At 33.8% G+C, this 14,934-nt stretch overlaps 1 protein-coding gene across 1 annotated transcript; it reads left to right on the top strand.

Annotated features, from left to right (window-relative positions):
- The first annotated feature begins 355 nt into the window (after window positions 1–355).
- Window positions 356–13,062, top strand: LOC137617016 (roundabout homolog 3-like). The gene is made up of 4 exons (XM_068346875.1): window positions 356–683; window positions 8,232–8,813; window positions 10,026–11,552; window positions 11,750–13,062. The coding sequence occupies exons 1-4, from the start codon at window positions 614–616 to the stop codon at window positions 12,859–12,861; spliced, it is 3,291 nt and encodes a 1,096-aa protein (XP_068202976.1). The 5' UTR covers window positions 356–613; the 3' UTR covers window positions 12,862–13,062.
- Window positions 13,063–14,934: the final 1,872 nt, after the last annotated feature.

The raw sequence follows: 14,934 nt of genomic DNA, 5'->3' as shown, positions 1-14,934 counted from the left end.
CAATAGCCCCGCCCACTTTATGCCATAGACTCCGCCCACTTGCCTGGCCAGGGCTCATGCCTTGAAAAGATCGATGCGGTGCCCAGCCGAGAGGGCGCTGCGGTTTAGCCCTATGCCCCATCGAGAGAGAGAGAGAGAGAGAGAGAGAGAGAGAGAGAGAGAGAGAGAGAGAGAGAGACTGAGGAGGGGAGGGTATAAACGGACCCAGTGCCTTCGCGAAATCAGCTGGAGGAATCCCTCCCTATTTCAGATCATTTCATTCACCCACCCAGGCCCCTCCCCCTTTTTCAATCCCAACCCCTATAACAGACAAGAGGGTAAGAGAGCCAGGCAGTGCGATTCGAAACCTCGAGGGGTCAGGGCATGCGATTTCTTTGCGATGGGATCTCTCTCTTGGGGAGACCTTACAGTGACTGACGATGTATAAACCCAGAGATTTAAGTGAAACATATTCTCTTTTATTAGTTTTCTCTTGAGAATATTATACAAAATAGACACCATTAACTCAAGTGAAACATATATAATTATTATCTTATTCTTAGGATTATTGAACGACATACACAACTATAATGAGTTATATTCTTATATAAAATTTGAGACTTGAAATGAAGATATGGATCGTGTTGTGATATTATCAATAGCTGGTTTTCTCACCTTTAGTTATGCGGTGGCCGATAAAACAGGTGAGTTAATTGTGTGTGCATGTATTTGTGTATCTATAATATTTCTAGGGATTTGTATGTTATACAATGCTGTATTTCACAGTGCGAATATATTTCCATATATATATATAATATATATATATATATATATATATATATTTATATATATAGAATTACATCTATATGTAAATATACATTCACTTATATATATATATATATATATATATATATATATATATATATATATATATATAAGTGAATGTATATTTACATATAGATGTTATTCTATATAAATATATATAAATGTACATATATATATATATATATATATATATATATATATATATATATATGTATATATATACTGTATGTGTGTATATATATACATATATATACTGTGTATATATATATATATATATATATATATATATATATATATATATACATATATATATACATATATATATATATATATATATATATATATATATATATATATATATATATATATATATATTTCACTTGAATACACAATAATCTCTTGGGAAAAACTGTCCTCCAGATAGTTTTCAAAATAACAGAAAAACTGCATTCAAGTTTCACCAATTATTATTTGGTGTCGACACATGTTTCGAATCACTTCATGGCTCTTCATCAGAGGGCTACATTGGTTGAATGATGGAGAAACATAAATAATTTTCCCGTTATCCTGAAAATGATCTCGAACTTAGTCTGTCCGCAAATATGCTAACTTCGATTGTTGGACGCCACTAAGATATTATCTATACATAATGTATATCAATATATACATATATACATATATATATATATATATATATATATATATATATATATTTATATAACCAAAGTCACTGTAACGTTATACACGAAAGAGCTTGGTAGCTGGTTATGTTTTCTGTGGATTTTCTACTCAATATATATATATATATATATATATATATATATATATATATATATATATATATATATATATATATATATATATATAAAGTATATATATATATATATATATATATATATATATATATATATACACATATATAAATATATATATATATATATATATATATATATATATATATATATATATATACACACATATATATATATATATATATATATATATATATATATATATATATATATATATACAGTATATATATATATATATATATATATATATACTTTATATATATATATATAGATATAGATAGATTTATATATATATATATATATATATATATATATATATATATATATATATATATATATATATATATATATATATATATATAAAATTCCATATAAACAAACAGACAGACAGATATCTTTCTAAACATGAATAACACATACCCCATTAATATAATATTCACTACGCGTCTTGAATAACTTACGCGAATTAGGAATTAGGCTCGTAAGCATAATCACACCAGAATTCGAACCAATGTACCTTCATGAGATGTTACAATCTTCTTGTGTTCTAAGTTATTTTCAATGCTGGTGAATTCGATTCGATTTGGGTTATTTTTGGCTTGATTTGTACTAATAAATTGTGTAAAATTAGGATAAACTATATAAATATATATATATTTATATATATATATAATAAAAGCATTTATATATATATGTATATATATAAAATCATTTATATATAGGCTATATAAATATACAGTATATATATACATATATATATATATATATATATATATATATATATATATATATATATATATATATATATATTTACATACCGTATACATAAACATACATATGCGTGTGTATATATATATATATATATATATATATATATATATATATATATATATATATATATATATATATATAAAATCAGTTACAATAAAAATACTATCAAGAATTTCCAAACATAATTTATGTAAATACAAATTTGAACCTTTTTTTTTAATTGGTATTTTTTCGACCCGAATAAAATCTAGAAATCTTAATTCTATACAAAATGGAAAACATGGATAAATAAACTTCAATATATTTAAGCCACAGGAATAAAAATATCCTAAAGAAATAAATATATTTATGATGAGAGATAAAACAGAAGCAAAATAGTATAGAGTAATATTGGTATCAGTTATAACAATGAGGACTGAAGTATACATTATCATTATTATTATCAATTGCTAAGCTACAACCCTAGTTGTAAAAGCAGGGTGCTAAAGGGCTCCAACACGGAAAATAGCCCAGTGAGGAAAGGAAACAAGGAAAAATTAAATATTTAAAGAACAGTAACATTAAAATAAATACCTCCTATATAATCTATAAAAACTTTAACAAAACAAGAGGAAGAGAAATAAGATAGAATAATGAAATAGTTATAATAATGACTTATAAATTGACAAAAAAACTATAATAAATAAAATAAATTTTTAAAGGAAATAAAATACAAGTCATAAGTTACCGTGAGCCTTAGAATAATGAAATAGTAATAATAATGACTTATAAATTGACAAAAAAAAATCTCTATTAAATAAAATTAATTTTTAAAGGAAATAAAATACAAGTCATAAGTTACCGTGAGCCTTAGAATAATGAAATAGTAATATTAATGACTTATAAATTGACAAAAAAAAATCTATATTAAATAAAATTAATTTTTAAAGGAAATAAAATACAAGTCATAAGTTACCGGGAGCCTTAGAATAATGAAATAGTAATAATAATGACTTATAAATTGACTAAAAAAAAAAATCTATAATAAATAAAATTAATTTTTAAAGGAAATAAAATACAAGTCATATTAAGTTACCGGGAGCCTCAAAAGAAATCGGGGGGGAAACTCTACGGGTTTTACACACCTTCTTTTCTTCGTTGTTATTTTCTGTTACTATTTTCACACTTTTTACGTTTTTCTTGTCATATCCCGATTCGGATATATTGATTGTTTTGAATCAGTAATATTTTGAATATATGTATGTTTCCAATATATTAGATATAGACACAAAGATTTAAATTTGAAAAATTTATAAGAGAATCAAGATATGAAATTACATAGGCACACACACATAAATGTATATATATATATATATATATATATATATATATATATATATATATATATATATATATATATACATATATATATATGTGTGTATATATATACATACATATATATATATATATATATATATATATATATATATATATATATGTATATATATACATACATACATATATATATATATATATACATATATATATATATATATATATATATATATATATATTTATATATAAATATATATACATACACACACACACACACACACACACACATATATATATATATATATATATATATATATATATATACGCACACACACTTACACACATATATAAATATATATAAATATATATATATACATATATATATATATATATATATATATATATATATATATATATATATATATATATATATGTGTGTGTGTGTGTGTGTGAGTGCGTATCTAAACACCAAGATATACACACGTCTCCTTGAGTCTTTGTATTTATAAACACGCAAACATTACTTATTAATCGTTACTACAAATGTATAAAATTGCATTCAGCCGAATGTGAACTTTCTAGCAGTGCAAGACATAAAAAACTAAATAAATATAATACGTAAAGATTTAAGGAATTTAACAAGCGGTAAACGCACTTTGATGTTATATCACAACCCCCCCCCCCCCTCCCCCCCGCCGGGGTCAAACTTCCATAAGGATATTCATATGCCGGACACAGTTACCAATCTAGGTCGAAAAGACATGACCTCAAGTAAGAACTTTTACTGCAAAATCTAGTGATTCAAACCAATGATAAAGTCCTATACGATTTCCAAAATCTGGCAACGATGATGTTGATGCCAGATTTATAGAATTTTACTCTTATGGCTTGTCGTTGGGACCTCGAGGGACATTCAGGGCCAAGGTGCGACTGTGGGGAAACCCCACAGTTGCAATTTGAGGTAAAGGTTAAGGGAGGTTGGACAAAGTGAAGAAAGGTTGGAAAAAGTTAAGAGATTGGACGAATTTAGAGAGGTTGGACAAAGTTTAAGAGGTTGGATGAAGTTAAGAGAGGTTGGACAAATTTAAGAGAGATTGGACGAATTTAGAGAGGTTGGACAAAGTTTATGAGGTTGGACAAAGTTAAGAGAGGTTGGACAAGTTAAGAGGTTGGACGAATTTAGAGAGGTTGGACAAAGTTTAAGAGGTTGGATGAAGTTAAAAGAGTTTGGACGAAGTTAAGAGATTGGACGAATTTAGAGGGGTTGGACAAAATTTAAGAGGTTGGATGAAGTTAAGAGAGGTTGGACAAAGTTGAGAGAAGTAGGACAAAGTTAAGAAAGGTTGGACAAAGTTAAGAGAAGTAGGACAAAGTTAAGAGAGGTTGGACGAAGTTAAGAGGTTGGACGAAGTTATGAGGTTGGGCGAAGTTAGGAGAGGTTGGACAAAGTTAAGTGGTTGGACGAAGTTAGGAGAGGTTGGACGTAGTTAAGAGAGGTTGGACAAAGTTAAGAGGTTGGACGAAGTTAAGAGAGGTTGGACGAAGTTAAAAGAGGTTGGACGAAGTTAAAAGAGGTTAGACAAACTTAAGAGAGGTTGGACAAAGTTAAGAGAGGTTGGATGAAGTGGGGAGGTTGGACAAAGTTTAGAGAGGTAGGACCAAGTTAAGAGATTGGACAAAGTTAAGAAAGGCTGGCCAAAGTTAAGAGGTTGCACGAAATTAAGACAGGTTGGACAAAGCTAAAAGAAGTAGGACAAAGTTAAGAGAAGTAGGACAAACTTAATAGAGGTTAGGCAAAGTTAACAGAGGCTGGACAAAGTTAAGAGAAGTTACACAAACTTAACAAAGGCTGGACAAAGTTAAGAGAAATTAGACAAAGTTAATAGAGGCTGGACAAAGATAATATAAGCTAGACAAAGTTAACAGAGGCTGGACAAAGATAATATAAGCAAGACACAGTTAACAGAGGCTGGACAAAGATAATATAAGCAAGACAAAGATAACTGAGGCTGGACAAAGATAATATAAGCTAGACAAAGTTAACAGAGGCTGGACAAAGATAATATAAGCAAGACACAGTTAACAGAGGCTGGACAAAGATAATATAAGCAAGACAAAGTTAACAGAGGCTGGACAAAGTTAAGAGAAGTTAGCTAAAGTTAACAAGAGGTTCGACAAAGCTAAGAGTGGTTGGACAAATTTAACAGAGATTGGACAAAGAAAAGAGAAGTTGTACAAAATTAAGAGAAGTTAGACAAAATTAACAGAGGTCAGACAAAGTTAACAGAGGCTGTACAAAGTGAAGAGAAGTTAGACAAAATTAACAGAGATCAGACAAAGTTAACAAAGGCTGGACAAAGCTAAGACAGTTTAAACAGCAAGACGAAAGAAAGGAAGCGAGTGAAATCTGTGTTGATGATAAACTCAAGACACAATTCGTGTGTCCTCTAACGGAGTAAAAGTTCAAAGCAGAAAACACTGGTGATCTTTCCTTAGCTTTACATTAGGTCATTCTTCACAAGAACTTTATTGGACTTCTAGCAAAGTTTCTAAGATTTATGAAGCAAAAGAGTAGGTAATTTATGATGCAATATACGTGCGAAAATGTCTGTACTTTCAAAATTACGTTTCTTTATGTTTCTGAAGAAAATTAGCTTTGGTTTGGCTAAAGTGTTAGATAGGTTAGCATTTTCTTAAAGTAATGATATATATATATATATATATATATATATATATATATATATATATATATATATATATATATATATATATATATATATATATAAGGCAATACTTTCTGCAACAAAACTGTTAGGTAACAATTTTTGTATAGTTTTTGCGATAAAGCTGTAAAAATTATGAGCAATGCCTTTATGAATATAAATTCAGAGAAAATAGGATTTTGGGGGAAACATCGACTATAATAATAATAATAATAATAATAATAATAATAATAATAATAATAATAATAATAATAATAATAATAATAATAACTATTAACATTAAAAAAGTGATAAGATGTAATTCTGTTTTTTTCACAAACACACACACTCACACACAAAAACACACAAACAGGGGCGAAAACATAACCTCCTTCCAACTTCGTTGGCGGAAGTAAAACAGAGATAGAAAAGAAAAAAAAATTGTGGCCAAGAAGCTGTTCACAAACAAATTCACACACAAACACAAATGACAACCACACAAACAGGGACGAGAACATAACCTCCTCACTTCGTTGGCGGAAGTAAAACAGAGATTGAAAAGAAAAAATTGTGGCCAGGAAGCTGTTCACAAACAAATTCACACACACAAACACAAATTACAAACACACAAACAGGGGCGAGAACATAACCTCCTTCCAGCTTGGTTGGCGGAAGTAAAACAGATGGAAAAGAAAGAAATTGTGACCAGGAAGCTGTTCACATACAAATTCACGCACACAAACACAAATTACAAACACACAAACAGAGGAGAAAACATAACCTCCTTCTAACTTCGTTGGCGGATATAAAAAAGAAAAAAAAAGGAAAAACAGACGCATCTCAAATATTTCAGACAGGAACCAGTAGAGCTGGTTTAACAACCCACCCAGTCTTAAGACTGGAGAGAAAAATGCTCTGAATTAGAACGAAACACAACACCTATAAGGTTTTATCAATATATAAAAGTGATCTGATCCTTAAGAAACAAGACTGAAACGATCAGATATACACGAAACTTTTTAGTTCCTTAGAAATCGAACAAGTCCAGTTGACGGGAAAGGAAACAGAATTGGAACCTAGTAATGCCATAGCCTCTGAACCATTGTCTTCCACTGTCTTGGGTTAGAGTTCTCTTGCTTGAGGGTACACTCGGGCACACTCTTCTATCCTATTTCTCTTCCTCTTATTTTGTTAAAGTTTTTTATGGGTTATATAGGAGATGTTTATTTTGATGTTGTTACTCTTCTTAAAATATTTTATTTTTCCTAGTTTCCTTTCCTCACTGGGCAATTTTCCCTGTTGGAGCCCATGGGCTTGTAGCATTCTACTTTTCCAACTAGGATATCCTCTACTTTAGTTTGCTCTTGTATCCATGTTGCTCTTTTTCTGTCTCTTAAGTGTTAATCCCATCATTATTCTTTCCATAGTCTGTAATGCATAAGTTAGTTTTCTTTTTAGAGAAAGTGCCATTTTACATTTCATAATCTCGTTTTGTTTACTAAAAGCTCTCTATCCCATACTTATCCTTCTTTTAATTTTGGTTTCATGACCTGGGGAAACACTTATTGTCTGTCCCAAGTACTTATATTCAGTAATCATCGTTTTTGACGTATCGCATACACTAGTTCTTATAGCATCATGTTTTTCCAAATAGAATTGTAGCTTAGCTAATAATAATAATAATAATAATAATAATAATTAATTTGCATAATCATCTTCATATCTTGAGATAATTATTATTTTTTGAGAATAAATTACCTGATGCTTTTTTACATGATGAATTTGATTAATAACTCGATCTCTTCTTTTTTTCCAATTTCCCGAACAGGTGGTGCTGCCCCGGTGATCAGAGAACAGCCGGATAACATCATCGCCCGGAGGAACGACCCAGCGACTCTAAATTGCGCGGCCGCAGGTGCAACGAACATTACCTGGTTCCGTGACGGGGAACAGGTGGTGACGTCATCCCAGGACCATCGCTCCCACCGGGTCCTCCTCCCGTCTGGATCGCTCTTCTTCCTGCGAGTGGCGACTGGAAGGCGAGACTCCGACGCTGGAACCTACTGGTGCGTGGCTTCAAACGGCTTCGGAGCGGCGCGCTCCAGGAACGCCTCGCTGGTCGTGGCCTCCATATCCTACGATTTCCAGGCGCAGGCCGAGCCCTTGGTTAAAGTCAGGGCGGGAGAGGGCGCTGTCCTGCCATGCAGGCCGCCGAAAGGCTCGCCGGAGCCGTCGATCAAATGGTTGAAGAACGGGCTGGAGGTGGCGAATTCCAGTCGCGTCTTCGTGACGACCGGAGGGGATTTGGTCTTCAACAGGACCGTCGATGAAGATTCCGGTAATTACGTTTGCGCTGCTAATAACGTCGCAGGAAGTCGGGAGTCGTCTCCGTCGGAGCTCGTTATTATGAGTAAGTATAGTCTGGATGAGGTGATTAATGAGCTAATTATCTTTCACTCTTAGCTCATTATCTCATCGTGTATTTCTTGAGTTTTATTTAGTAAATATACCGTTGGCCAATTGAAAATAACTGAATAGATAGTGGTGGTGTTTAGTAATTCATTTATTTATTTGCTAAGCATATCATTTCGTATTGATTAGCTGTATTTGTTGCACTATCTAGATACAGAAATCTAGGATTTTGTTTTGTAATATATATATATATATATATATATATATATATATATATATATATATATATATATATATATATGTGTGTGTGTGTGTGTGTGTGTGTGTGTGTGTGTGTGAGTGATACACTTTACAAAAAAACGACAAAAACTATAAACTTAAACCAAATCAAATTCATTTCTCATTCGTCTGTAGCTTTTCAACTTGAAACCAAAATTATAAATTCAAAAGCTTAGAAAAAGGTCTAAGCTACCACATGAAAAAAAAAAATATTATCCAAAGAATGAAATAACGAATATTAGAGTGACACCTTAATCATAAAGAGCATTTTTTCTAATCATTGTTTTAAATATCCTCTTCGATCAATTTGGCTGCGCAGAAAATACAACATTGTTAAGAATGTTTATAACTAGCCCGTATTAGAAGTCTTCCAAAACCTTTGCTATGAAAGTGAATAAATAAACGATTAAATAATGTTAAAACTATGGATTTTTCCTGTTAAATAGTAACATTATGAACATAAAAAGGTACCAAGTAACGAGAGCAAACTATGTTAGTTCGTGAGCCTCTAAGTTTGTTCCTTTTAACGTTAACAAAAATACTAATGGTAATAATAATTCTCTCTCTCTCTCTCTCTCTCTCTCTCTCTCTCTCTCTCTCTCTCTCTCTCTCTCTCTCTCTCTCTCTCAATAATAATAATTTATTTTCAGGATCCTTTAATCTCTCTCTCTCTCTCTCTCTCTCTCTCTCTCTCTCTCTCTCTCTCTCTCTCTCTCTCTCTCTCATATATATATATATTATATATATATATATATATATATATATATATATATATATACACTGTATATATATAAATCTATATATATATATATATACATATATATATATGAGTATATATACATAAATTTATATATATATATATATATATATATATATATATATATATATATACACAGTATATAACACTGGCTTAGACATTATTTCCTTCCAGATCCTCCATGGATTCAACAATATCCCAAAAATGTGACGACGGCATCGGGCGTACTGATAGAACTGGAATGCATAGCCTTGGGATCACCCCCACCAAGAGTAACCTGGTATAGGGCAACTGGGAGAATACCATACGGTCGATCGAAAATAGAGGAGAATAAGCTAACAATCGAACATGTCGTTGCAGTCGACTCAGGAACGTATACTTGCGAAGCCTCCAATGAAGCGGGGAGCATTTCGGCTAACGCCACCGTCACCGTTGTCGATGCCCCGGTTCTCATAGAGAAGCCTCAGGTGGTCAAAGCCACAGGGGGTTCTAAAACAGTGCTGGTATGCCGTGTTGTTGGTAATCCAGACCCCCTGATTGTGTGGAGACTTCCTACACAAAACAGAACAGCATTACTCCTCCCTTCACAGAGCAATGGACGTGCTAGTGTTTCTAAGGATGGGCAGATACTCACTATAGAACAATCTACGCCTCTGGATAGTGGCGTTTACTATTGCTGGGGTATTAGTAGTGGCGGTGGTGTTAGTGCTCACACAAAAGTTATGATTGTACCTGGGTATCCACCTCCTGTGATTGGTGTTGGTCCAAAGAATTTGACTACAGCTCCTGGAAGCATTGTATCACTGCCATGCGAGGTAGTCAGTGAATACGCAACGCCTAAAGTTTCGTGGTTTTATAGGTCAGCCCCTGGGTTAGCTCCTCAACAAATACTGGAAAGTACTGACAACACAAGAGTTTCAATTACTATCAACGGTGCACTTATCATTAAAGATATTCAAGCTGAAGATGCTGGTATCTATGTCTGCAGTGTAAAGGCAAACACCGGCAAAGCTGAGCAAGATGCCATTTTACAAATCAATGAAAATTCTAAGGAAAAAGTAGGAAGAAGTTTACCAGCCCCACCATCTAAGCCTCAAGTCACAGCTATTAATGAAACTTCTGTTCATTTGAAGTGGCTTCCAAATTCACAAGGGACATTTGATTCTATGTCATGGTACACTGTAGAGTTTTGGAAATATGGCTGGGAAAAGTGGCAGGTTGCCTCTGCTGTTGTGAAGGACGAATCATGTATAATTAGTAATCTAAAGCCAGGTGAAGTTTACACATTTTTCATCAGAGCAGTTTCTAACCTGGGAGCTTCATTTCCAAGTCCTTGGTCAGACCCCTTTTTGACACATCCATCAGGAGATTTCACTACTCCCTCGGACCTTCTTTATCAGGCCCAGCGGCGCCTGACACGGCCAACTATTACCCTCACTGGTGCAAATATCACTGGTCCCTGCAGTACTCTGCTAACTTGGCAGTTCCTAACCAACCCAGAAATAATTGAAGGTGTGCTAGTGTATATTGTAACTGATGATGGAACAATTAATGTTGCTACCGTTTTAGGATCCTCTTCATCGTCTCATCATCTACATAGCTTGGAACCGTACACAGGTTATACATTCTTCGTTGTTCCATTCTGGCGGAGTATCGAAGGAACACCATCGAATTCTTTTGCTCTTGTAACACCAGAAGACAGTAAGTAATATTGTTAACAATCTTACTGGATTAATTTCTCAAGCATGTAAATGATAAAGATATTTCAAAATATTTAACTCAACTGTTGTCTAATGTTTATATATGATTTTTATAGAAAATCACATATTTCAAAACTTTGTATCAATGTTAACTTATAAAGATACTAATTCAGAATACCATTGCTCTTTTTTTTACAGTACCAATGGAGTCCCCTGCCGATGTTCAATTCACAGTGCAGGAAAATGGTTCAGCACTTATAACATGGTCAACTCTGACAGTTAAAGAATCTCGTGGGAAGGTCATAGGTTACCAGATCACTCTCACACATAATGGAAGTCAGATAGCTGAAGCAGTATCAGAGCCATTTCTAATAATCAGCAATCTAGTACTTGGCCGTCTTTACACAGTAAGAGTAGCTGCACAGACAGGAGCTGGACTGGGACCCTTCAGCAGTCCAGTGTTAATGGATCTTGGGACTGACCTTAATAGACAGCCTCATCAACGGGATTCTTCTCGCGACATCAGCGATGGTACTTCGGTGCTTTATGCCCCGGGCCAACAAACCTGGTTAATATACTTACTTGTGCCGGTTGTGCTTCTGTTATTTGCAGCCACTTTGTATTATGTTAGACGACTTCATCAAAAATCTAATCTTAATACATCTCAGAGTCCAGTGGTCTACCAAGATCCAACAACTTATCCAAGCCATCCCTCTATCAACATGTACAGTGAACACAAACTATGGCAACCCAGTACCTTTGGAAATACAACACTATCTTCGATCAAACTACTTCCTTCAGATCACCAACTGAACGTATATGCAGAGCCAAGACCTCGGCGTGTAGAAGAGATGACAGAACCTTACGCTACGACTTCTCTACTGATGCAGTCATCGCCGGTAAGATGCCATGGGAGAGGTACTCACATGAGACAATTCCTTTCGAGAGAAGGATCTCCATGCGTACAGGTAAACTGGGCGGCTTTCCTACCCCCTCCGCCATCTTATCCACCGCCTAGGGACTTAGATTTGGGCGACCCTAAAGGCCAGACTAAACGAGTGGAGGACGGTCCAAGATTGTATGCAGCACCCTCAGAATATGACAATATCAGTTCGTCTGCGAAATACAGGAGACCCTGCGATGCTACCTCGGAGCGCAGCTATTACATGTACACGCAGGTGCCCGTGAGTAGATACCGGAGTGGGTCGCTTACTTTCCAAAATAACAAAGTACACAATAATTCCGAAAGGCTAAATAGAGACCGCAGGCCGAGAAGGCCAACTTTGCCGCCTTATAATAATACACAATAAAATACTTCTATGTAAATAATTCGCTTCTAAAGGAATTAGCCTTAGTCTTCAGGGATGTCTTTTTGTCTAATACATTTTTTAACAACCAACGCCAAAGGTCTTAAAATGTGTACCTGCCCATTTATTTTGTAAAATGTTACACCTTACGGGAGTTATAGTGAAACTTGGAAACCTATGTGAACAAATGTTGAAGGGTTTTTATTTAGAAATTTTAGACTGACAGGTTAATTGCATACAATAATCTATATAGAACATTTACATCCATATATTTACTGTGCATTCACGGTTGCTGTAAGATATTAAATTTCACAAAAAGAAATTAGATAATCATAAATTATTCGATATATTTGTAATATATGCATAACTGTTTCACTTTCTTAGTTATATGTAAGGTATCTATTGGTACTCTAACGTTTTTTAAGCCAATATAAATAAAGAAATACTTCTCATCAAAAGATCTCATATACTTTTAAATAAAAGTATATGTTTAATGTTTTGAAAATAGATTTATTATGGATGTATATAACGGATGCTTTCAAACAAACATTTATATAAAATCCACACATGACAGAACTCAAATATGGAAGACGTAAAAACTATTCGCCTCTGCATAAACCCTTCAAGGAAGGAGATGCTTAACAGTTTATATTTAGTTCCCTCGAAGTTAATTAGGTGTTGAAATCATCTTCTTTAGCATCGGTTTGATGATTCTGTGAATTAAATATTTAGAAAACTCACTATTTCTCAGCATAAGCTTCTCAAGCAGCCCCCATGTTTGGATTTGCTTACGCAAACGTACATTCAATAACTCTTGATGCTGCCTCTTTTCATCTCAAGTCTGATTTCTCCATAAATTATGTATATAAGAAAAATATAGATATATATATTTTCACAGAAGAGCGTTTTACTCAAACCCATTTCTTCATCTCAACTGATATAAATTCTTTGGATTTAATATGCAAGGCGTATTTCGTCACAATACGCAAAGTTCAATATGCAAGGCTCAATATATAAGGCGTATTTCGTCACAATACGCAAGGTTCAATACACAAGGCATATTTTGTCCCAATATACAAGGCTCAATACACAAGGCATATTTCGTCGCAATACGCAAGGCTCAATACACAAAGCGTATTTCGTCAAAATACGCAAGGCTCAATACACAAGGTACAATACGCAAGGCACAATACACAAGTCACAATATGCAAGATTCAATACACAAGACATATTTCGTGTAAATACGCACAATGTATTTCATCACAATACACATGACGACCTGTGTACTTCCTCACCATACACACTGCTCACTGCGTATTCCATTACAATACGCACAGCGTATTTATTCACAATATGCAAGACGTATCCCGTCACAATACGCATGGCGTATTTAGTCAAAATACACAATGCATATCTAATCACAATACACAATGCATATTTCATCACAATACTGTCGTATTTCATCATAATCCGCACTGCGTATATCATCACAACACGCACCCCAGAAGATAAATGACTCATTTACCATATACATTGCTTCACAGACAGATAATACATCAGCATCTCAGGATGTTAACGACGGAGATAAATGGATCGTCTGAAGAAAGGATAATAAACCTAGCACGACGCACTCCACTTGATTTAGAGTATCGCCAGGACCCGAGAGCCCTGCAATTAAGAGTGATTAAGACCCAAAACTTTACGTAGCTGCATTATTAAGGTCAACTCTCCCAAAGGTTTGGGTGGAGGATGGAAAATGAGGAGGAGGAGGGGAGAAGAAAGGAGTAGGAGGAAAGAAGAAACAAGAGAAGGGGATGGAAGAAGAGGAAATAAGAAACACGAAGATGAGGAGAAGAGAAAAAGGAGGGGAGGTCATTTCTCCCAAAGGTTTGGGTGGAGGATGGAAAATGAGGAGGAGGAGGGGAGAAGAAAGGAGTAGGAGGAAAAAGAAACAAGAGGAAGGGAGATGGAAGAGAAGGAAATAAGAAAGAAAAGGAAGATGAGGAGGAGGAGAAGAGAAAAAGGAGAGGAGGTCTTTCTCCCAAAAGTCGAGGTGGAGGATAGAAAATGAAGAGG

This window comes from Palaemon carinicauda, chromosome 23 (genome assembly GCF_036898095.1).
Source record: "Palaemon carinicauda isolate YSFRI2023 chromosome 23, ASM3689809v2, whole genome shotgun sequence".
In the NCBI taxonomy this organism is placed as follows: domain Eukaryota; kingdom Metazoa; phylum Arthropoda; class Malacostraca; order Decapoda; family Palaemonidae; genus Palaemon; species Palaemon carinicauda.
Note: the sequence above shows the minus strand (reverse complement) of the source record. Positions and strands in the feature narration are given on the sequence as shown.

Excerpts from the sequence above, each read along its gene's own strand:
- LOC137617016 (XM_068346875.1), top strand. The coding sequence starts at position 614 with ATGGATCGTGTTGTGATATTATCAATAGCTGGTTTTCTCACCTTTAGT. Across the intron at positions 684-8,231 it reads TGCGGTGGCCGATAAAACAG|GTGGTGCTGCCCCGGTGATC; the intron begins GTGAGTTAATTG and ends TTTCCCGAACAG. Across the intron at positions 8,814-10,025 it reads GTCGGAGCTCGTTATTATGA|ATCCTCCATGGATTCAACAA; the intron begins GTAAGTATAGTC and ends ATTTCCTTCCAG.